We start from the raw sequence: 23835 nt of genomic DNA on the forward strand, positions 1-23835 counted from the left end.
ACAGCTAAATGTGGGAGAGAGGGGTAGAAAACCAGAAAAAAGACTAAGAGGAACAGGTTTAAAAGTACAAACTTTATCAGACCATTTAAAATTGTTTCTGAGACTCATTGTTCATCATTATAAAATGTAGTTTTCAAAACATGTTAGACCTCAAACTAATATACATTCTGAAGTTTTCTCAGAGATTTGAACCATAATTAACTGATTATTCTATTATTGATGCAAACAGCACAACAGTTTTCATACTTGCTATTTTCATTCACACATTTCCTCACATATTTCATGTACATGACTTATTTATATTCAGGACACAAATTTGATAATTACAGAGCTAAATCTTTCCTATAGTTGCCTTCAGTAAACCAAAGATCACAATAGCAAGAATAACATTAAATTGACATGGTGACAAACAATATGATAATATCTTTCAAGTACATTTTGTTGGAAAGTCATTGTGATACATATACTACTCTTCCCAGACATAGTAGTTCAAAGTAATACGTGATCAAAACTAGAGGGGGAGCACTCGGAAGAGTGCAAAACCTCCGCCGCCAATACTGCTAGGTCACTCAAGTGAACCTGATATCCTATTCATTCAATTTGACGTCAACAGTGCTCACAGAGTTATAGTTTGCAACTTTCCCTTTTACTTTTAACTTTTACATACTCAATTCATTCGTCATAACTAGATTCCTTGAGACAGAAATTGATTTTTACGTGAGTATATCCACCTGAAGTTCCAAAATCAGCCGCAATTATAATTTTGGCATGTTTTTTTTGTTGGAAATCACTTATAACATGCTTCTAGGAAATGAAATTGCGAGAAAAAAAATCGAGAAAAATAAATAAAAAGTTCAAGTGGGCGTGGCTCCGCCCACAAGGGGCGTGGGACGCCCCTCATACAAAAAGACACAACTCGACCATGATATCTTGCTTGTGTCCAAGTTTCATCAAGATCACATCAAACGTCATGGAGCTATGCTCTGGGGGGAGTTACAAACAGACACACAGACACAACGAAAATAGTGGTCACTGCTGGCGCCCACAAACCAATTAGATAGGTACCTGGAAGTTATGGGGACAGAGGGGTATGGGGATGTTGATAAGACTTTTAGGTAGTTTGAGTATTGATGGGTGATTGTGTATGGAGTGCTGTTGGTGGGGGTCTTGTTAAGGGGGGCTGTGTGGTTGATGTTCTGTGTTTTTAACCAAGCCCATGACCCCTCTTCGAGGGGAAGAGAATAAAAAATAAAAAATTACAACAAAAAAATACAATTTTTTATTCTATCATTAATTAATTAAAACTTTTTTTTTTGCATTTTCTTCCTTGGATCTTGTGTAGTTGGGTTGGTGTGGTGTTCGCGCAGGCATGACGAGCTGAATGGCCTCCACCTGTGTTGGTTTTCCTTGTTCCCACATCGTGTCCGACCAGATACCCTCAAAACGGTCACTAGAATGTATTTTTTTTTCTTTCTAAAAATGCCAATATTTGTCTGATTTCCTCACATTTTGCTGAAACGGAAACTTGAACCATCTTAACTATTACAAAAAATGAAATTAGATATCGAATTCGAGTTATAAGATAACAGCCATGAGAGTGTAATAAAGTGCAAACTTTACAAAATGGTGGCGACTTGATTTTGAATGGGGGGCGGGGGGGGGGGTGTCACTCTGAACTGAGAAGCCCTTCCCCACACCGACGGACGGACGGAACAACTGGCGGAGATTATATAAACAGGCAGAGTAGCCAATATATATATATATATATATATATATATATATATATATATATATATATATATATATATATATATATATATATATATATATATATATATATATATAATATATATATGTATGTTACGTGTACAGAGCTGTCAGTTGCCTATACACCGCCCAAATAAAGGTATCCGTCAGAAGCTTGGAACAAGATCGCCCGTCTAAAATAATTAGGATGAAAAGTAGAAGCAATGATCGTTCAATGACAGTAGAATTGAAGAAATAGCCACCAATCGTTTTGAATGCGACGACCACGGACATTTTTTTTTAGGTGCGTTCCGTTAGCAAGCAGCTTGACAAGCAGCTTACAGAACGGTTGGCTTGGTAAGTGATAGAAAGCTGCTTGCTAACTGAACACACCCCATGAGTCAGAGGGTGGTGTTTTGCAGAGTGGAGGGGCCCTGACCTGTGGAGTCCATAGGTACTCTACTGACCTGAGATCCTTAGGTCAGGAGGGATTTTGATGTCCTATGTGAGTGGAGTCCTTTAAATGTCACCTGATTGAGGTTTTGGCAGTGAAGAAAAAAAAAATTAAATGTTCAACACATTCAAGGACACCACATCATAACCTGTACAGTCCAGGTTATCAGGCATCTCATTCCCAAGCTGTCCAACATGGGCTGGTACCCACGTCAAGGTCACCTTCATACCAGTTAAGCATGTAGATGTATAAATCTGGGTGGGGCCTTTTTTTTCTTCTATTTTTGGGGATTTTCAAAAGCATTGGGTTCGGCATTCGGCCGAGTTTTGGCTAATACTCAGGTCAAAGTCTTGCCGTGATTTGGAACATTCTAAAGGGAAGAAAGGCCCCACCTGCCACCTGAATGTATAAACTCCATACCGTTCAAGTATCTCACCCAAGAAGGCAGCCATAGTCCAATATGGCATTTGGTGTACATATAAATTACTGTAGGTTCTTTATTCAATTTTTAATTCTCAAAAGAAGAATTGGCACAAACCTTTCCATGAAGCTAATGCTTCAGTCACATTTGGCTCGGTGGCCATAGGGTCTAAAAAATCTATGGCCACTAGCAATTATAGGGCGGCCGCAGTATTTCCAGTCACACAATGTGGAAGTCACATATGTTTTTATTTTTCGGGGAGCCGCACGGTGTATTTAGAAATTGTGGAGACCGAAAACGTGGGGGTGCCGTACGGTCTTTGATTTGATGTTGCACGGTGACCTTAGGGCGTCCCTGCGGCGGCCATAGAATTTTCAAGGCAGACGCAAGGTAGCCTCAAGGTGCCCGCAAGGCGACTGCAGGGCGACTGCAGGGGGGGGGGGCCTAAGGCGAACGTGCGGCCAGACGGACGGTAATGAGTGGGTATATATACCAGTTCTTTTCATATGTATGTCATATAGATTGTGGACCAGGTTATATGCAGCTGAGGCGGGTGCATCGAGAGCGAGACGCACGGTCGACGCAGACTGCCACAGAGGCCGTACGTAGGACGCACGGGGGCGTAGAGGAAATGTGCGTCAACCCTGCGTTGCCCGCAGGTAGTCACACAGACCGCAAGGCCACCGTACGTTGAACACAGGGACGCCTTAGGACTACCCTACGGTGACCGTGGAAATGGTGTGGCCACCGTAATTTTTGGGGTGTTGGCAAATTTATTTTTCATTGATAAGACCGGCATGAGAAAATTCCGCGAATTTATTCACCCAGGAACGTTCCTGAGTTAAGCACAAATCTATTGAGAAAAAATTGGGGGTATAGGGGGGAGGAGGGGTTAAGTCAATTGTTGGGAGTGATTTCACGCCACCGACGATCTTTTTTTAAAAAAGTATTCCGAGGTCCCTAATACAGATTCCCAGCACTCTGCACTGACGTCATTGCCAGATTCATTAACATGACATTCGGACCACCTCGCCACATTACTCCTGAAACTGTCACAGCAGCATTAATCGAGCTAGAGGCGTGGTGTTCCGAGTGTGCAAGGCCAAGGTCGTTTCTAAAACATGGCCGCATTCAGTAGCCGCAGGCTGTCCCGGGATTGTGATGCTTGTTTGGCTGCACTAATTGACAAGACTTGCAAGAATTCCTGGAAGTGGGAATGGCTGGAGCGTATGCCATGCGGTATGGTGGCTTGTGGGTCTTTCATTCAAAAGATAGCCCAGCCAGGAAAGGCTGTATGCACATGGTGCTCAAAGGAGATTGTTTATGGAGGACGTGGGTACAAGTCATTGGAATCCCATGCGGAGAGCAAGAAGTATCGTGATATTCCGAGAATCCGGGCATCCAATTACAGTCTTCCTGGTAAATATAGCCTTGGGCTTTATACATGTTCAGTTATCAGTATACATGTACACAGTAGACATCTATGCTGTCAATGTAGTGTAGTGTGGTGTGGTGCACTTTCACTACAGTAATAAATTATGTTAATTGGCAAGCAAGCCACAACTCAGAATTGGGTCAATCCTTTTTACCACTAATAGCACCTGGCAATGACTAATAGTCTGAGGCTTAGTGTAATCACTGTACCGGTCACTGTATTCACTTTCTGAAGCACGTATTATAAATGGTGATTGGCTTTTCTTTTTTACTCTGCATTGGCTTTGGGTTTTGCTTTTTCTCCAGGTGTTTCCTCACCTTCTGCTACCTCTTGCACTGCTGCTTCTACTGCCCCCATCCCCTGTACACCGATGCCTGCTGTACCAATAGGTGACAGGGTATCCAATGCTCAAGCCATGGTCCTTGCCTTCCTTGCACAGCATTCCCTACCATTCAGCCTTGCCCCTGAACTGATGAGCCTGGCCAAAGCACTCAACCTGGATGCAAAGGCCCTTGGTCAGCTCACAATGGACAGGACATCTGCTTCCTACAAGCTTTGGTTTGGAATAGGACATACCGTACATCATACAGTTGATATCAGCACTGCAGAGGGAATACTTCTCTCTGAACATTGATGAGTCAACATGCACAAACCATCAGAGGGTCTTATGTGTCCTGGCCAGTTACTACAACCCACTGCATAAGCAGGTCATAGTGCAGCATCTAGAGTCCCTTGTTGTGATCAAAGTGGACAGTGCCTCGTTGCACCAGGAACTAGTTGACTTGTTGAAGAAGTATGAGCTTCCGTGGAAGAACTGCATATCCATCCTCATGGACTCCTGCTCAGTCATGCGGGGATCCAAGTCAGGAGTCGAAGTTCGCATCAGGGAAAACAATGCCCCACACATGTTGGACATAGATGGGGACTCCTGTCACCATGCTCACAATGCGTCCAAGAAGCTGAGCGACCCATTCGACAACTTCGCAGAGCGCATGCTCTCTGACATCTACAATGACTTCAAGTGGTCACCTGACTTAAAGCAGTTCTTGCAGGAAATCTGTGGGCTGATTGGTGTGAGGTATACCATGCCAGAGCGGTCTGTCAGTCACAGGTGGCTCTCTGTGTATGATGTCAGTGTTGACACTCTGCGGCTGTGGGATGCCTTTGTTGTCTTCTACTCTGGATTCCTCTCTCAAGCTGATTGCACACACTACTTGTCACAGGTTGTGGAGGTCTACCATCGCAGGCACGTAGACACAAAAGCCAAGGAGAGAATACGCCAGATCCATGATGTTCTGAAGAAGAAGAATATGACCAAAGATGGCAAGGCACGAAAGGAGCATATACTGCAGTGAGTCTTCCACAAGAAGAAATTGATGAGACTGATATTGATGTTCTATACATCAGTGTTCCCGCTGCTGAAGAAGTACGTCCTCCTGTTTGAGATGAAGGCCCCACTGATCCACAAGCTCAATGACCAGCAGGTGGACCTTGTCCGAGAGTTCATGGCCTGCTTTGTCAAACCTGAGAAGCTGCCATCCTCAGGCAAGAGACTTCAGACCCTCGACCTGGATGAGAAAGCCAACCTGCTACAAGTGAAGATGTTTCTTGGAGTTGGTGTGTCTAAGATTGTCAACACTGCCCGTAGTGGAGATGGAGAAGTGCATGACTTCTTGCAGAGTGTGGAGAAGGCCTATGTGACATGTGGAAAGTACCTCCAGAAGAAAATGCCCCTGCATAATGCTGTCCTCAGAAGTGCCTCAGCAATTCATTCACTCAGCAGAGGGCACACTGTCAGCCAGGAGCAGCTCCTGAACTTGCCACGCCTGGTGACAAATGTCCTTGCACCAGAGGAATGTGCTGCCTTTGAACTGGAGGTTCGGAGTTTCCAGATCGACTCTTGCCTGCCACCAGCTCAGGGAGATGAGTCTGCTCGCATCGACGACTGGTGGACCAAGGTCTTTGAAGGTGGAAAGTACCCCCTTCTCTCAAGAATGGTGAAGGCTTTGCTGTCCCGCTTCCATGGGCCACAAGTTGAGAGTGCCTTCAATCTCATGGGAGATGTCTTGGATGTCAGATCACACCGACTAAACATGGAGACCTACAGCGCAGTGATGGGTGTCAAGTACAATCTTCGATCATCAGGAAGAACTGCAGTGGAGTACTACAGTAGGACTGACAAACTGCACAGTCCCATAGACCTAGACCTGTGCAAGAACATGAGGGGAGCTTACAAAACATACAAGGCAGAACTGGCAGACAGTTCTGAAGAAGCCCAGCCAGGAAGAAGAAAGAAGAAGAAAGAAGTGGGTGCAGCTGCTCTCAGTAAGTTGACCAAGTGCAAGACCAAAGAACTGACTGAGAAGGCTGCAAAGAAGGCAAGACTTTCCCACCAACGTGCAAGCAAGAAAAAGCACAACCTGAACCAAAAGACAAAGAAGTGAACAATGTTCGGTGGTTAGGCGCCTGTCGACATTATCGACTCAAGAACTCAACAACTAGTGGATGCAACAGTGTTACCAATTGTGAACTTATTATGCAAACTTTTAGTGCAACTTGTTATCAATTGTCCACTTATTATGCAACTTGGTATCAATTATTGTCAACTTTGTTTAATTTGCTATAAAGACAATGAAAGAATATTATCCTACAGATTGATTCATGATTTGTACAATGAATTTTGACAACAATTTACATTACAACATTGATTAATAATTTGCAAGATGAATTTCATGTCTTCAATGATTGTCTTCAGTGCTTTTACCCTGTTAACAAGTACAACACTATACACAATCCTCTTAAAAGGGACCAGGAAATGCAGTAGAATGCAGGTGAGAACACCTGGAACCTTTAGCGTCGGCGGCCCCCGAACCCCGGCCTAAAAATTTTTTCGCCTCGGCCCGTCGTTTTTTTTTTCAGCTAATTTTTTTTAGACTCACTGTCATGCCTGTAACAGCCTACGGCAGCCGCACGAATATCGCAAGCCCACCGTACGCCCTACGTACGGTCGACGTGGAACACATCTATGTCATGGCTACAGCTTGTTGAATTGCTCCGGCCAACCTAGAAATGAAAAAAGTTATAAATCCGCGCTTTAATTCCACGGAGACCCCTACGGCCTGTAAAAGATAGCCATACGGCGTAGGGCCACCCTGAGGCCACCTCAGAAACTCTGCGGCCGCCTCACATTTCTGTCAATTCAGGGGGGGTACGGCCGCCGTATCCTCGCCGTAGAGCAAATGTGACTCGTGCTGAACGAGACCACATAAAGGATCATACATTGGTGTACAATATCAACCACTTTAATATTAATAGAGATTCTGATATTCCATTTTCTCGAACACTATACATGATAATGTTATAATGTGAATGTGCTTGTACCTTTTTAGCCCCCTCTCTCCTATCATTGTTATTATGTGGTCCGAAGTGGAAGTTAAATATCTCAGTCTTACTTGCACAGTTATGTGATCCATTCACACAATATAATTTATTTTATTGCAGCAACAGATTTGGCAGCAGATGCAAAGTGAACCTCCGCCGGTGCGCTCTCTGGCAGCACTCCTCATCCAACTCCTGCAGTTCCAGGAGGACACCTGTGGTCGTGATGCCCGCTTGACGCCATTTGTGAAGATTCCTGTAAGAGAGAGAGTGTGTGTGTTTGTGTGTGTTTTCTGTCTATGTCTAGGCACATACCTGGTAGGATAGCTTAGGTCTTGGAGGCATGTACATTCATCATTGTGCTGTCTAGCCTGGCTTTGAATCTCGACCTAGCTATTAACCGCCACCCTGGTGTTTCAAATGCAGGGCGAGACATTCATATGTGTGCCGTCCTTAGAAAGGACGTTAAGCCGGCAGACTCGTCTGTCCGCACTGCTTGTCGGTGGACGTTATAGATCACTCGGTGTCTTTCAGGAAGAGTAGGTGAGTTATTGCCGACACCCTGAACAAATTGCATATTCCATCCGAAACTGCAAGTAGCAAGTGGCGTGCTTGTTCTCTGGTGTCCCTTGGCACCAGATTGCACTGCTTGCTATCTTGTAGTGTAGTGGCTGTGCAGGCAGCAACGCTTACACTTTCAGGTGTTCACATCACATGTGTTAAATGTCAGCTACTAAGCATGTATGCATGTATTTAATGACATTTAGATTGGTGAAATTTTGAAAAGATGGTATTTATTTTCGCAGGAATGCAATAATTTTCAGTTTCCTAACGTCCTTGACCAAAAATAAATCGTACTTGTAAGTTTGGTACACCTCAAGAGGTGGATGTGTATCTGAATATGTTACTGTCTCTAGTTTGTACTGCATGTTTTGTTTGTGGAACAGCTGAAAGAAACACATCATTACCTCTGCCACCAAAGGACGATGGAGGTTGTGCTTTACCCCAGTCTGTCTGTCTGTGAGCTGAATATCTCAAAAAACAGTTGTGCACTGATTCTGATGAAATCTGATGGACAGTTTGGGTGTGTGACAAGGACTAATTGATTTGATTTTGGTGAAGATCCGAATCCGGGCAGAGGTATACACTCTACCGAGTGCCCTTCTCGTCTGTTTTGTGTTTGCGGTCACCGTTGTATTAAAGGAAGCAGTTACAGGATGCCATCTCTGTGCCTGCACGTGATATTTCTTTATATAATGGTTGACACGTGCTGGTGAAATTGGAGCTATTGTTTGCTCTGAGCTACGCTTTAACAGAAACCAGTACAAACAAGTCATGGACATGTGCCATTTGAAAATCATTTTGCAGACCATAACTCGAGTTAGAATGATCTGATGTTGTCTCTTCTCTTTACAATATGTGTCTTTTTCACTCTCGCTGTCTCTGTGAAGGAACCTTTAATTTTTCATGTGACCTTTTTAATTGCGATCTGACATAAATGGGTTGGCATCTAACGTGGGCGGAGGCGTATCCATCGACATATTCGTATCAAATTCTACTCTCTAGTTTTATATAGGCATTGCATTTCGAAGTTGAGATGTTTCCAAGAACTTCCCTCATTCCTTTGAGGACATGACAATTATTTTGTCCGCTGTACCCTTTTCATGTGCAAAGATCCCAACAGTTCACCTGATCTACCATTAAAACACTACAGTTTATCTTTGGCCTTGCTTAACGCTCATTTAAAGAGAGAGCACGGACAAACAACCATAGGTTGCCAATACTAGCGCAGGCTTTGATGGGACGAATGGCATCCACCTATGTCGAAGTTGCTTCCTTGTAAATAATGAAGAGTTTAAAGGACTTGACACTTCGCAAGCAATCCATCCTTCCATGTCAAGTCTTTCACTGCTTTCTTTTGTTCATCTTTATCTTTTTATCTCTGTTATAATCCTCAGTCTTGAAGCGCTTGCTTCTCCGTCTTGAAGCGTTCTACAGGTGTTGAGTTCTGGCAAATCGCTACCTTCTCCCCACACCCCCGTCACCACTTCGGAAAAGTATGTCCATGACTCAATCCATCGAGCATGTTCATTACTTGCATCACAAACTTGTGTAGGGGTTTTTTATTTTTATATTTTTAAAGCTTTTAAGTGAGTTGGAAGTGCTTTCTGGTATATTCATTTGATTTGCTTGTGGTGGTGTATCCCACATCCCATTACCTACATCTTGTCAACATCTACTCTCATGGCTGATTTAATTAAATGCACAATGTGCTATCCCTATTCCAGACATCTCCATATATCTGTGCTTATGTTCTCTAAATATTCTCTGATGTTATCCAGGGGAAAATAAAGCCTGCTCCTTTGTGTGCTGCATGTTTGCATGGACAGATGAAATGCTTTCAGGACGTGAAGCCTGGAGGTGCGCTCTGCCACGTAATCCTATCTGCCTTCAAGTTTCGCAGCGAACAGACCTGGTACATAGCTAGTTCCTCAGGGAGGGGTTGAGATTGCTGATTCTCTGCGAGATACTTTGTGGTGCTATCAGCTTGAAGTACCCCAGTTATTTAAACCCTTTCCTTAATGAAATACAGGAGGAGGTTCGATTTTGGAAACCCATCACGCAGTGAGAAGCATGTGGAGATGTTTTCCATAATGGAGAAGGCATTGATCCAGGTGAAGTTGTGCTTGCTGCTTTATATACAGTAACGTGTTGTACATTATTATGCTGTGGTTCAACTGCATTGTCAATTCCCCATACATTGGTTGAGGTTTTCATTTCTGTGGGAGATTTCTAAATGTAGTTATGAATAAATGGACAAGAACCACATAACCTCTTCTCTTTTCTTTGTCTCTCTTCCATTGTTGTGGACAGCATGGCTTTATGATTCAGCCAACACTTTTCCTGACCCAGGATCTTGAGGAGCAGCTGGTTCTGCGCCTGCGAGAGATGGCGCAGAGGATGAGGGTAACTCGGATCTTTGTGCTGTACATCAGATAATTAGTCTTGTCGGAAGAGCAAATTGTGTCATTTTGAGGATGTTTAACATGTCTCATGCAATGTACATCGTAGTTCCAGTCATTGGCTTTTGCAGAATCTTTTTAATGCCTCCGTGGCCGAAGGTGCCAAGGCGTTGTGTTTTAGGGTTGTCCGTGCGTGCATCGCAGATTTTTCCTTACCGTGATAACTTGTGACCTGCTTATAGGATTTTGACCAAACTTGGTACAAGTATGTGCTAAGATACAAAGATGAACTGATTAGATTTTGGGGTCAAGAGGTTTATGGTCATGTGACCATCAATTAATTTTTTTTTAACCACAACTAGAGCGAAGTTGATGGCGCACCACTGCAAGTCCCCACGTTTCAAAACCGAAAGCAAAGTTGAAAAACGGTAAAAAGTTCCATTAGGAATGACCCAAAATCAAAGTTTGAGTGAAAAAATGTTTTCCCCTTTTTACCTTAAGTCCCTACAATGAATCGGTGGTCAAATCCAAAAAAATCTTCATATATTTCATACGTCCCCCAGTGCTGATTGCATATAAAAAGTTTCGTCATTGCATTTTTTTTTTTTTTGGTACTTGACCTTTTGACCCTGCCCCAGGGGGCGGGACCAAAAATGATACTGCTCTTGCACATTCTTGCCACGTGATTATCATAAACTACCAAGTTTGGTGAATTTCTGCACAACTTTTTAGGCGGAGATAGCTCGACGGATGGACTGACTGACTGACTGACCGACAGACAGAGACTGAGCCGATTACAATATCCCCCTGTATTTTTTTCAAAAAGTGTGGTGATAAAAACTTGTGAACCACAGTAGGGAGTGTGCTGTGTAAGTGTCTGTGCTGTTTGGCAGGTGACAGTGACCGATAGCAGGAAGCTGGCCACACACATTGTCTACTCAACTCCAGCCAACACAGGCGAAAGCAAGTCAACAGGTGAAACCACTTTGTCATGTTAATGTCAACTGAGAAACCATTTGTGGCTATGGTTTCAAGCACAATGACATACTGCTTTCCATTTTTCTGCTCTATGCAATCTGGCCTATTCAATATGGATAGATGAAAACGTTTGTAGCATTTTCTGATATTTGTGTTGCAGATTGGGTTAGGCCGGTGCAGTGTGATGGTGAGCAAGTGTTGCTGCATTGGGGGTTTATGCCAGCCAGGTGAGTCATGCTTCCAATGTTAACTAGCTATCTGCGAAGTGATTTTTTTTTTTTCTTGACTCTCTTTCCCATTGAATCGTTTCCATGGAATCGTGCGGGAGGGAAGGTTGGGGTAAAAGGTTCTTGGCACTCATGAAGTACTGTATGTGAAAATTGTTTTGCCACAAGTTGTATTCAACACATGTTTTAGCATGAAAATATTAGTGTCAGGAAAATTTGTATTTTTATCTGTACTGACTGGTAACAGAGATTACAAAGTCTGTCTGTCCATCTCCGTCTCCTCTTTCGACTTCTCAGGCCAAACCACTGTGCCGATCTGGCTGATATTTGGCAGCAATGTTCTGCTCCTGACTGGTAACGGAGATACAAAGCTAGTTCCGGTCACGTGACTTTAAGTAGGTCAAAATGGCTGACTTAGTAAATTTCTTCAAAATTTTTCTTCTCGAGACCCACCTTTCAGAATGCTACCAAATTTGGGTTACAACATTAGGACAGGGTCCTGATGTTAAATTGCGGAGGCCATGCTGATCACATGATCAGAAGTTTGTCTAAATGGCTGACTTTGTACATTTTTGGGAAAATCGTGTAAATTTCTTCAAAAATCTTCCTCTTCAGACCCACCAGTCAGAATGCTACCAAATTTGGGGTGCAAGGATTTATAAGGAATTAAGGCACAGGAAGAGGCCATTCGGTCCATCATGCCTGTGCCATACCAATACCAGATTTAATCAATCCGTCGATACCCTTTCCCTTCATGTACAGCCTTTTTGGCTGCTACAATGGGACTCATTTCGCCGACCTCAGAAGGATGACAAGTTGAGTCAACCCCCGGTGTTAATTCAGCGGCCAGCGGGGATTGAACTCAGGAACCTAGGATCCCAAGCCGCCACCCTCACTGCTAAGCCAACACCAGGGATTAAACATTAAGACAGGGTACAACATTAAGATAGGGTCGTGATGTTAAATCACGGTCTTGCCAATCACGTGACTGGAAGTATGTCAAAATGGCATACTTTGTAAATTTTTGGGAAAATCGTGTAAATTCCTTCAAACATCTTCCTAAACTTCCTCACCAGAACAACCAGTCAGAATGCTACCAAATTTAGGTTACAATATTAGGTCAGGGCCCAGATAAGCTGCAGGTACAGTTGTCCTATTGTTATCTTTACCATCAGATGAAAAGATTGAATGCTCATTACTCATTTCATCCTCACTCTGACCTGCCCTCCCTCTCCCCTTCCTCTTTCTTCGCCTTCTCCACCTACGTCTTCTCCCGTTCTGCATTGCTCTTACCTTTTCCCCTGTTGCCTCTTGCCCTTCCCCGCCTGCCACCCTGAAAATTTTGACTCGTATTACTCACTTGCCTTTGCCCTGATAAATTATAATCCAAATATAACCCAATATGACCTTATGTGTATGCTCAGTTATGATGTCTGGGTCCCTATGAGTGAAGTGAACCTGCCTGTGGAAGACCCACCTTGCCTTGAGAGTCCATATAAGGTGACTGACATATTCCAATCGTAGATAACATTCCTAGTTTTATTGGTCGTTTTATGCTTTGCAACAACTGACTGTACATACAAATTCGGGATTGTGCTGATTGTTTTGATAGTTCTACTTTCTAATGCAGGTTTCTGCAAGATGGCTGCTAGATTCTGCTACCTTCAATGAGTGGGGCGATGAGGAAGATTACACAGTTGATGATATGGGCCGCCCGTGCGTCTGGCGCCGACAGGTCCCTGTCCAGTCCCTTGGTGCAGAATTGAACGCAAAACAAAGCACGGTCTGTGCTTATCCTGACACCTTTCCTTCAACACTTCTTTTCTTAAGCATCATAGTTTTTTCTTCTTCTTTTTTTCCTTTGTGATCTTGCACACAAATGGCTGAAGCCATGCTTATCCACAGGATACGGAGGAGATGGCAACAGTAATGGCTGATTGGGGTGCTGGTGGAGTGGAGGCACAAACTGGAAGTTTTGAAGGAATTGGCGCTGGGAGTACAATCTGGGACCGACGGGAACGGAAGAACCCACCTAAGAAGCGTGTTCGCCCGGCCTCACCCTCGTGTGGAGACTTTCGCCGCCGTTTGCCTGCCAAGAAAGGGTAAATTTGGTCTTTTATTTATTCTTCCAAGATTTCGAAACACTTCACCTCTGCTATTAGTGCACTATGATATGTAATTTCGTAGGATTTTTGTGCCAAAATAGATTTTTTTTTGTAAACTATAGGGGGTAAGTAAACAGAAAAATTCGGGGTTGAATTTTTTTCGTGAACTTAGGGTATTTGGGGCAGCCATTTAGGGGGGTGACCCCCCAAATATTGCTTGGCGTATATCTTCGCTCCTAGACATGCTAGCTTCATAATCTTGGTGTCTAGGATAGGGTTTATGGGGGGTCTGAGTTCAATTATGATGGTTATGACGTGATCTGAGCTCAAGGTCATAGGTCCAAGTTCACCACAGGGTCATAAATGGCCTCAAACGGTCAATTAGCCAAAATAATTGAACTATATCATGTAGTACAACTTTTATATGGGTTTTTGTGGGTGTGGAATTCAATGGTGACATTCTTTTTTTAATTTGAGGTCATGATCAGGTTATAAAGGTCATGGTCATTTGGGTGGGCAATTGTAATGTATTTCAAGGAATATATATGAAACTATCTGGGTATACCCATAATTATAATGATAAGTTTAATATCATTAATCAAGTATGATAAGGTACTTACAGATCATATTTGTTGATGGAAATAAATTCCAATTAACAGAGCCAAATTGTCATTTCCCCCTAAAAATGCAGTATCTAATAACATTTCCATTAAAACTTCCTTTAGGATAAATTTCTGTTCATCAAACATAACATTTAACTTTACCATTATAAACTTTCAAATCAAATGATTAAGGATCTACATAATGTGTTGATCAATAAAAAATAGTCATTATACATGTATCTTGATGTGTTATGTCCCTTATGGGACACCATGTACGTCTGGAGATTTCCCTGGGATTTCCCCATTGAACCATTGAACCATGCTGGTGCCAAATCCATCATGCCATGTTTTGGAAAATAACTCTAGAAAAGTGGCTCTCTTGAGAGGTATGTATGCTAAAACTTCCACCTATACCATAGTCTCTAAATTATTATGTTATTTGGTCAAATATTCTATTTAAATTTAAACTTTCATTATATTAACTAGTTTGTGTATGGTGGCCTATAAGTGCAATTCATTTCTGACTAAAATTATAGCATTAAAACAGAATGATACATATATTCAAGTCCAATGAAAATAACATTCTATGTAATGTAATATTAAGGTAGACTATGATTATATGATATCAAATAATTTTAAAAATGCAAAAGGTAAAAATTATCAAATCTGTGTTGGCAGAATAACTGAATATGAACCTAGTGGTCTGTACATCTTGCCCATTATTTTCTTCTTTATTTTCAGGTGTTTCCCTGTATCACTGTGAACGTGCCCATGCAGTCAAGCTCTGAACACTTTAACCTACCTGAAAAAATGTCTCAACAAATAGCTGCAGAAGTGAGGACTTGCATCATTTGCAAGGAGGGAGACTGTCAATAAGAAGCTTGTTGATAAACATGATGTATCACTCGTGAAAGATCTAAAAGAAAAGGTAGTGGAGCAGGCTAATCAAGGTGATGTGAACCTCAAATCACTGGCAGATCATTTCATTAGCCTGTCTGAGTCAGATTTACATAATGTCTGTTATCACAGCGAGTATCGCAAACCTCTTGCAAACAAGGCCAACTTAGAGATGTGTAGAAAACGTGCTCTTCCCCAAACACCAACTCTTTCTGATGCATCCTCTATCTCTGATGTATTGCCAGTGATTCCAAAACGTGGAAGGCCATCAAAGAGAGATAAATCTGAGGCAGCAAGGCCTCTTATAAGGCAGAAAGGTGCTAAAGTGCTTCTGAAGGAAAAGAAATGTATATTCTATACATGTTCTTTTTTTGTACAAAATCATTACAAGGGCTGCACAGAGTAGTATCAGATCCTATGGGTCAAAGGATTATCCTATGAGGTTTATCCTATGATCCTATGAGGACTTACTTACCTATAATCATGAGGAGGCTGACTCACAGATCCCCCTTCATGTTCTTCATTGCATAAAGGACTGTGCATTCAGATATATTGTTGTTGCATCTCCAGACATTGATGTGTTGGTCCTCCTTATTGACTTCGTAGCACATGGACGTTTGGAAACTTTGACCTCACTGGAATTTCACACAGGAAAGGGCAACAAGTTCAGAAAGATCGATGTGGTGGAGAGAGTGAGGAGCATCGGCCATCAGAATTGTCAAGGTCTCGTCGGGGTAGACTTCACTTCACTTCGTCACCAGACTTCACTGGTGCTGACTGGGGTAGTTTGTTTGTGGGTGTGACAAAGAAGCGGTGGATCACAGAGTACTTTAAATTGGACCCCACTGATCCCATCATTGATGCCTTCCAGAGATTGGGAGATGACCCTCTCTCATCGACTGAACTTATAGACAGAACACTCCCTGAGGAGATGCAGTCTCTGGAACACTTTGTGTGCAGAGTCTACTCTGCCAATGGCCCACAAACGCTCCCCCAACTTCGCTGGGAGCTCTTCAAGTTGAAAAACATGGAGTCTGAGATGCTGCCTCATATTCAACGGGAAAACTTTGTATGCATGGTGAACAAAGCTTATGTCATTACACATCCCCAACTTCCTAGTTTGGAAGACAGCGGTTGGGTCCTCGAGGATGGTGCAATCTTCCCTCTACGGTGTCTTGCACTACCTGCTCCACAAGCAGTTCTAGAGCTGATCAAATGCAGCTGTAAATCCTCTGCCTGTGCACGAAACTGTTCTTGTGCAAAAAACAACCTCCCCTGCACGCTGCTTTGCAAATGTCATGACCACGAATGTCAAAATGTCAGACATGATGATATTAAGGATGAAGATGTATAATGTACAGATTTCTGGTTTTATAAATTTACAAGTTTATAGTTTTGGTCATGAGATCAAGAATGTGATGCATTATAGTATGCAATTGCTCTGGATTTTTTTTTTTGCCAAAATTAAGGTTTTATACTTGCACGTTATATCATGAGATGTGCCATATTTTGTTTTCAGCATATTTTTACCTACCCAAATGACCTTGACCATGAACTTTATAACCTGATCATGACCCACAATAAAAAAAAGAATGTCACCATTGAATTCCTCACCCACAAAAACTTTTATAAAGTGGTATTACCCAATATAGTTCAATTATTTTGGCCGATTGACCTTTTGAGGCCATTTATGACCCTGTGGTGACCTTGACCTCAGATCACCTCATAACCATCATAATTGAACTCAGAGTCCCCATAAACCCTATCCCAGGCACCAAAATTATGAAGCTAGCATGTCTAGGAGCGAAGATATAGGCAGAGCAATATTTGGGGGGTCACCCTCCTAAAGGGCCCCCCAAAATACCATAAAAGTTCACGAAAAAATTCAACCCCGAATTTTTCTGTTAATTTACCCCTTATAGTTGTCAAAACTGCAAAAGAATCAATTTTGGCACAAAAATCCTACGAAAGTCATTTTTACTTCGCCTGTTCGAAGAACAGAGAGCTATAGCGATACCCCCGGCGTGAGCGTGAAAATGTTAAAAGTTTTTGGTGCAACTTATTTTTTCCTTTCTAATGTTTTTATCTACCACACTTTTTTATACGCCTGATATATATATATATATATATATATATATATATATATATATATATATATATATATATATATATATATATATATATATATATATATATATATATATATAATATATCGGGGCGTATTATGTGATACCGGTCATCCGTCCATTCCTGTCCGCACTCGAACTCCAAAGTTTTCAACTTTCACGTTTCATATTTGGTACATAGGTGCAGACTGTGTGCGTGACATATGTTCGTCATCTAAAGTGGTTGCCATGGCAACCAGGATGCTGTTTTCCATCCGTTCATGTCCGCACTCTAACTCCCAAAGTTTTCAACTTTCACGTTTCATATTTGGTACATCGGTACAGACTGTGGAGACGGTGTGTCGTGACATACGTTCGTCATCTAAAGAGGTTGCCCTGGCTATCAGGATGCTGTTTTCCATGTAGTAGCACAATTCTGTATTTACCTTATTGTTCGGGCGTATATTGTGCTCACTTGCGCTCTTGTTACTGATTACAATATACAAATACATGTATTGCTTTAAAATTATTTGGATCAGACTTCACTGCAATGCTTTATAAAAAAAATATTAATTATTAGACTAGTCTTTTAAAAACGATAAATGTATAAACAGGCGAACATTGGGTGGCTTTGACACCAACTCTGGTTGTTACATATCATAGTGCACTATAACTTCTGCAGCTGCATCTTGCTTCTCGATGCTTCCTGCCTTGCTGTGAAATTTTATTGCCAAGCTTATGGATTTTATTTGAGGAAATAATCTTCCTACATCTCATTAGAAAAAGAAAAGAGGGTTTCACGCATTCATTTATTTTGTCTTTGTCATTATGACAAAAGAGTTCTTTGTAAATTCCATTAAAGTCCCATAATATGAACATATTGGTTCCATGGAGCATTTGTATTGATGAACATTCATGATAACAAATTCAAATACATTGTTTCCTTTGTGACCTTTTCCACTCAGGCGCTCTTTAGGCACCTCATTTGTGAAAAAGCGTGGCATCAGAGAGGAGGAGGAGGAGGAAGATCTTACAAAGGACATGGAAAATCCCTTACCCATTCCACACCTTGTTGAAGTCCAGCTGCCCAAAAATGGTGTGCCATTAGTGTTTGGTGCATGTTTGCTTGTAGATTCCATGAAATGGAGAATGAATGTCACTCTTAAGCAGGTGGTGCCTATTGACAAAGCATGTTTCAGAAATTTTGGAAAGTCGTTTATGTAAAAGGCTACAGTTTGCATACAATTAGATATCGTTTTGTAGAATCCAATGTGCACAGGTCCACAGTCATGGGTTACCTTTGTTAGGTATTCTACCCTGTATGTGCGTAGCTCCACACAGGTACACAGATAGCTAAACAAGAACTTGAATGAAGAACCAGAGCCAGGTTGTAAGTGTAGATTTCTTCGCTGGAGTGTTTTTGAACCATTCATTCATCAATTCATTATGTGAAACTGAAAATACACAGACAAGGCCTGCTATAAAACAATGCTCGGCATGTTATGCATCTTCTACCAATAATGCTACCTAATAAAGCTATTTGACGTGACTCGTATATAAAGGGCCGAACATATCGCACATATTGGAAACACAATAACTTCTCAGTAATGGAATAACATTTATAGCACACTAGTGTAGCAGCATGAGCTTTGCATACAGATTAGCTTCTTATGCTACACGGGTGAACAAAAGGGTTCCCAAATAGCTTAACTATCAATATTATTATCGATGAAGTCCACGGATTAACATAAACAAAGGCAACTTAAAAAACGAAGCTCTCCAAGGCACAAATAGGAGCAGATGGAGAAAGATTGCAGTGTCTGACATTTATCTTCAACTCTAAATGAAGGCAGCCTTTCAAAATGGAGCATCTGCACTCTGACCCTTCAATCATATGACCTGTACCAGCCAATAAGAGAACAGGACAATTATATTTGGCATTATTCTCCAAATTGACCAACAGATGGCAGCCTGCCCCAGACTACAAGACACGACAGTAGGTATTTTGGGTATCCTTTGTCGTGATACTGTCCTCCAGACAATGTTACGAGCTATCTAAACAACTATCAGGACTATCTAAACCACTTACTCTTCCAGAAATGTCCGTATGATGTTTGTGCTCAACTGATTTGCTCAGGAGATCAGCTTCCATGCCAATTTTAGTCAGTGGATGCTTCCTTATTACCCCACGTGTGAAGCGTAAAGTGTGGTTAAGCAATTATTTAACTCCTGTGTGTTTGTCTACAGACATCAGTCAATGATCGAGGAACAACTTGATCTCAATTGAATTTTATATTTTGAACACTGTAGAACATGAATCGGAACACAAACCTGCAGTTTAGCAGAACTTTGGCTCTGAATTTGGCAAATTGTATGGCGTCTCGTCCTGAGTGCACATGCGCACAGAGGTGTGAGGCAATTTATTTTATTTAGATGTCCAGCCTGGCGGAGGTGTGCGCTCTACTGAATGCTGTTCCGTTTCGCCAAGTGTCGCTCTCTGAGTGATTTTTTTTTTCATTTTTTTGTTTTTGAACAAAATATCTCAAAGTTGTGGACGCATTTGGACGAAATTTAGTGGAGAGCTTGGGTATGTGACAAGGACAAAACGATTCGATTTTGGTGAAGATCGGAATCCGGATCTGGATCTGAGAATTTTAAAAGTGATTTTTCACCATTGAAGTGGCCAAAAACGACATATAGTAGCATATCTCAAAAAGTTTTGGATGGATGCGGACGAAACTTGTTGCGCAGATTGGGTACGTAGCAATGAGGAACTGAATCGATTTTGGTGAAGATCCGATTCAGGATGTGAGAATTTTTGAAGTGATTCTTCACCATTGAGTGATATGGCTAAAACGATATACAGCGTGATATCTCAAAAAGTTTGGGATGTATTTGGATGAAACTTGGTGGATTAATTGGTTAGGTAACAAGAACAAGCCGATTAAATTTTAGTTCAGGTCCGAATCCAGATCCGGCTCATCATTGGGATACAAAACGTAAACTAATCAGCCTGGTGGAAGTACGTGCTCTACAAAGTGCCCTTTGAGTTAGGGAAGTCAAAGAGGATGTAAACAGGCATGAATGACTAATTTAACATGTTAAATTAGGTGGTGTAAAAGACAGAGCATCAACGGCGGTGAACTACATAAAAAAAATTTCTACAGCCTTTAAAATCTTTATTTTATTTAAATTGAATTATACACTTGAACACTGGAGAACACAAATCACCTTGTTGGCACTTCTATAAACCTCCAGTTTAGCAGTACTTGAACAAAATTTTACACCATTTCGACCAATCAAATTTGCCGCTCGCGCTCTCAGTGTTGGGGAATATCGAGATTCAGACAAAAAGGCGGCCCATAGTAAATGTAGATCGTGTTTGGAAATAAAGTAAGAATTGAAAAAAACCCTTCCCATGTCCTTTTTCTTAAGACTGCGTGGGGTAAGGTGTTCTATGAACTCTCCAGTTTGAACATTTTTGGTCTCAGTTTATTGACGATGCATTTTGACAGTTTCTTTTCTCTGTTCAAAGTGAAATTTATCTGCATAAGGTCTTTGCATGAAACTGACCCGGACTTTGGTCTCCGTCTTGGAATGTGCCACTGCAACTGTTCCTGCTGACTGGTGTCCCTAGCTGCTTTATTTAACCATCCAACCTTAGTTTTTACAAAACCACTGTGTCCTCATTTCTTTGACATTATCTTCTCTATATGTGGTGGTTCTGTAGTTAACACCAAGAAAGACACGGAGGTGGCACCTATTCGTGGAGGGACCGTCACAGACTTGGGTAAGGTCGATGCTGTACCTGTAACGGAGCCTTGTTGCGGATGCAGTGTGGTGTAGGGAAACTAAAGGGGGAATGTTTTACAGGGGCAGGGGCTGTTTTTTTGGAGATGGTAACATTAAAATCCCTGGTGGGATAAGCAGGAACCTTGATTTACTGTTTTTCTTTCACAGAGTTTGTATCTAGGGCAGAGAGGCACATTCATATTGATTACTTGTGGATGTTGGCTGATGGCTCTTCCTGCTGCTCTTTGTTTAGATGACATGGAAGATGATATTGTGGATGCTTCAGGCAAGGTGTGTGCAAAGTCCTAAAGGTGTTGTAAACTTGGGCAAGAATACATCTATATAAATCATAGGATAGTGTTTGTCTCTCTTCGTTTCCCATGTTCTCTCACCGCTTTGTGCACAGTCATCAAACTTTGTCAGCCTAATTAACAATGTCTTCCATTTCCACTTGTGCAATCTACATTTCCTTGCAACACCATCATTTATTCCATTCATCCCACTCAAAAATAGACTTTTCTTCATGTTTGCCATACTGGATGGTATAAATGAAATCTGAAGGGCAGCACTTCTGGTGCCATCCTGTCATGAGATTGTTGTTCTTTGATAACCCTCCCTTTCTATCAAATCCTGTCACTGATGGAGTGATGGGTATATCCATTAATTCTATGTAATTTGACTGAGCACATGTTGAAGAGTTGGATTTCTGCTTTAATAATCTTCGCTGACACCATTCCACCATCACCTGGGGATGTTTAGGCCAAGATTCATATGAACGATCAGCTGAACTTTTAAATCAATTTATGAACTGAATAAGTTATTTTTATTATTATTATTATTTTTGTCCATATCAAATTGTTTAAAAAGAAATAAATAAATATATATATATATATATATATATATATATATATATATATATATATATATATATATATATATATATATATATATATATATATATATAAACATTTGTTGGCACGTTTTCATTCATGATGTGCTCGATACCTCACAACAGCAAATATTGTTGTCATATGCCATTGATGTATGTATTATATAAATGTGTGATGCTGTATGCTTCATAATCATGTGATCTCGATTCCATCATGTGACATTACATGATTACACCATGTATAAATGTATGGGGTTTTAATATTTTTGTGCCTCCGCTGATGAAGTCGCCGGAGGCGTTATGTTTTTGGATTGTCTGTCCGTCCATCCGCACGTCCGTAAAATACAGAGCACGTGCACGGACGTCTGTGCCAATTTTCTGTTTTCTCTGCAACCACTTATCTGATTGACACGAAACTTTCAACATATTTCATGCGACTACTCATGCAGAATGCTTTCATGATAATTGTGTCATCGGTCACATGGTGTGGCAGCCATGTTGGAAAAATGGAAAAACTTTTGATCTCTGTATCTATGAAACCGCTCCATGGAAAAAATTGAAACTTGGCACATGTCAAGTACTCCTCATGAGGAATGAGTGATTGATTTTTTTTTTTTTTTTTGATGTCGTAGATGTATGAAATTATGGTGTCATAACGAAGCCATTGAATGCTTTATCTGATCAGTATGAAAATTGAGGGTCATCTCGGGCTAAATTGTATTGGGGGGGGGAGTGGTGAAATTGATGTCATCAGTCATGTGGTTCGGCAGCCATATATATATATATATATATATTTTTTTTTTTTTATGTGGGCGGAGGCATATCTGGTGACGTGAAAGAGTGCCCCTCTCATTTATTTATATTGGTGCAACTTTGTGATGCATTCTTCAATTTCAGTCTTTATTATTACAGCTCGATTTAAGTTTATTTCCTCTGTAGGCCTTCACTTTTGTTTATCAGGATTCACGAGAAACACCTGTTCTCGATGGGAGCAGCAAGTGGGGAAGAGGTGGGGGGGGGCAACTTTAAGTTGTGGAATGGTCCCATACATTCCTTGAGTACAACCACAACATTTAAATGCATTTCATCCCACAAATGAACAGGCATGTATGTTTTAACACATTTCCCCACATCTATGATGACTAGTTTTCATTATACTGTAACACAGATAATTATTGGTGTACGTATTTTAGAATACGGGAGGTGTAATAATAAGACAAATTCCGGGAGTTTGATTTATTTTTCAGCGATAACATTCAGTTTTCATGGAGGAGGAGTGCATTAGCAGGTATGATAATTCACCCACTTCTTCTGATGATTCCCCACTTTCACATAAGAGTTGAATCGAAGTTGCAGGTCTCCATCCCAACTTAATGGATCTTCCCATGCACATCCAGAGTGTACAGTACGACCAGCACTTTTCAACTTATTTCATCCGACATTTTAGGACTGCATTAAATGCAGAGCACGTATGCAAGTTGTCCAAGTAGTTTTCGATTCGATGAGGGTTTCACACAGAGATACCATTATAACACTGTAAACCAATGAGGCTCGCAATAAACTCTGCCACCGGGAGCGGAGCTACACGATACACATTTACATGGAGAATCTGCGTCGTCTGAACCCCCTGTGACTATTAATTTTTCATTAACCCCTCAAACCTTCCACCAAATTTCAACTCTTTCTGTCCAGTGGTTTTGGAGTACATACAAGTCAAACAAACAAAGTAGCACACCTACCCACAAGCCTAATTGTTTTATCGTGTGATTAGTTTAGTTTTGTTTTTATTTGTACCTATAGTGCGATATTTCTTTCTTCCTTTTGTTTGTGCTTGGTACATATG

At 41.4% G+C, this 23835-nt stretch overlaps 1 protein-coding gene across 5 annotated transcripts in view; it reads left to right on the top strand.

Annotated features, from left to right (window-relative positions):
* Positions 1-23835, top strand: part of LOC147014255 (SWI/SNF complex subunit SMARCC2-like) — a 134321-nt gene that overhangs the window by 58308 nt on the left and 52178 nt on the right. For 4 of the 5 annotated variants that reach the window (XR_015050697.1, XM_085852064.1, XM_085852061.1 and 1 more), the window contains exons 2-13: positions 7558-7692; positions 9825-9910; positions 10028-10109; positions 10309-10401; positions 11291-11372; positions 11536-11602; positions 13027-13102; positions 13233-13385; positions 13508-13704; positions 18277-18407; positions 21042-21101; positions 21357-21394. Coding sequence is in view for 4 of the 5 variants with exons in the window: in XM_085852061.1 (XP_085708187.1) it covers positions 7558-7692; positions 9825-9910; positions 10028-10109; positions 10309-10401; positions 11291-11372; positions 11536-11602; positions 13027-13102; positions 13233-13385; positions 13508-13704; positions 18277-18407; positions 21042-21101; positions 21357-21394 (1200 nt within the window). In the remaining variant the exon portion in view is untranslated. The remainder of the gene's footprint in view (positions 1-7557; positions 7693-9824; positions 9911-10027; positions 10110-10308; positions 10402-11290; positions 11373-11535; positions 11603-13026; positions 13103-13232; positions 13386-13507; positions 13705-18276; positions 18408-21041; positions 21102-21356; positions 21395-23835) is intronic. The other variant, XM_085852062.1, reaches the window with a different exon arrangement.

This window comes from Eptatretus burgeri, chromosome 13 (genome assembly GCF_056783735.1).
Source record: "Eptatretus burgeri isolate ZD-2024b chromosome 13, Ebu_testis_v1, whole genome shotgun sequence".
Taxonomy (NCBI): domain Eukaryota; kingdom Metazoa; phylum Chordata; class Myxini; order Myxiniformes; family Myxinidae; genus Eptatretus; species Eptatretus burgeri.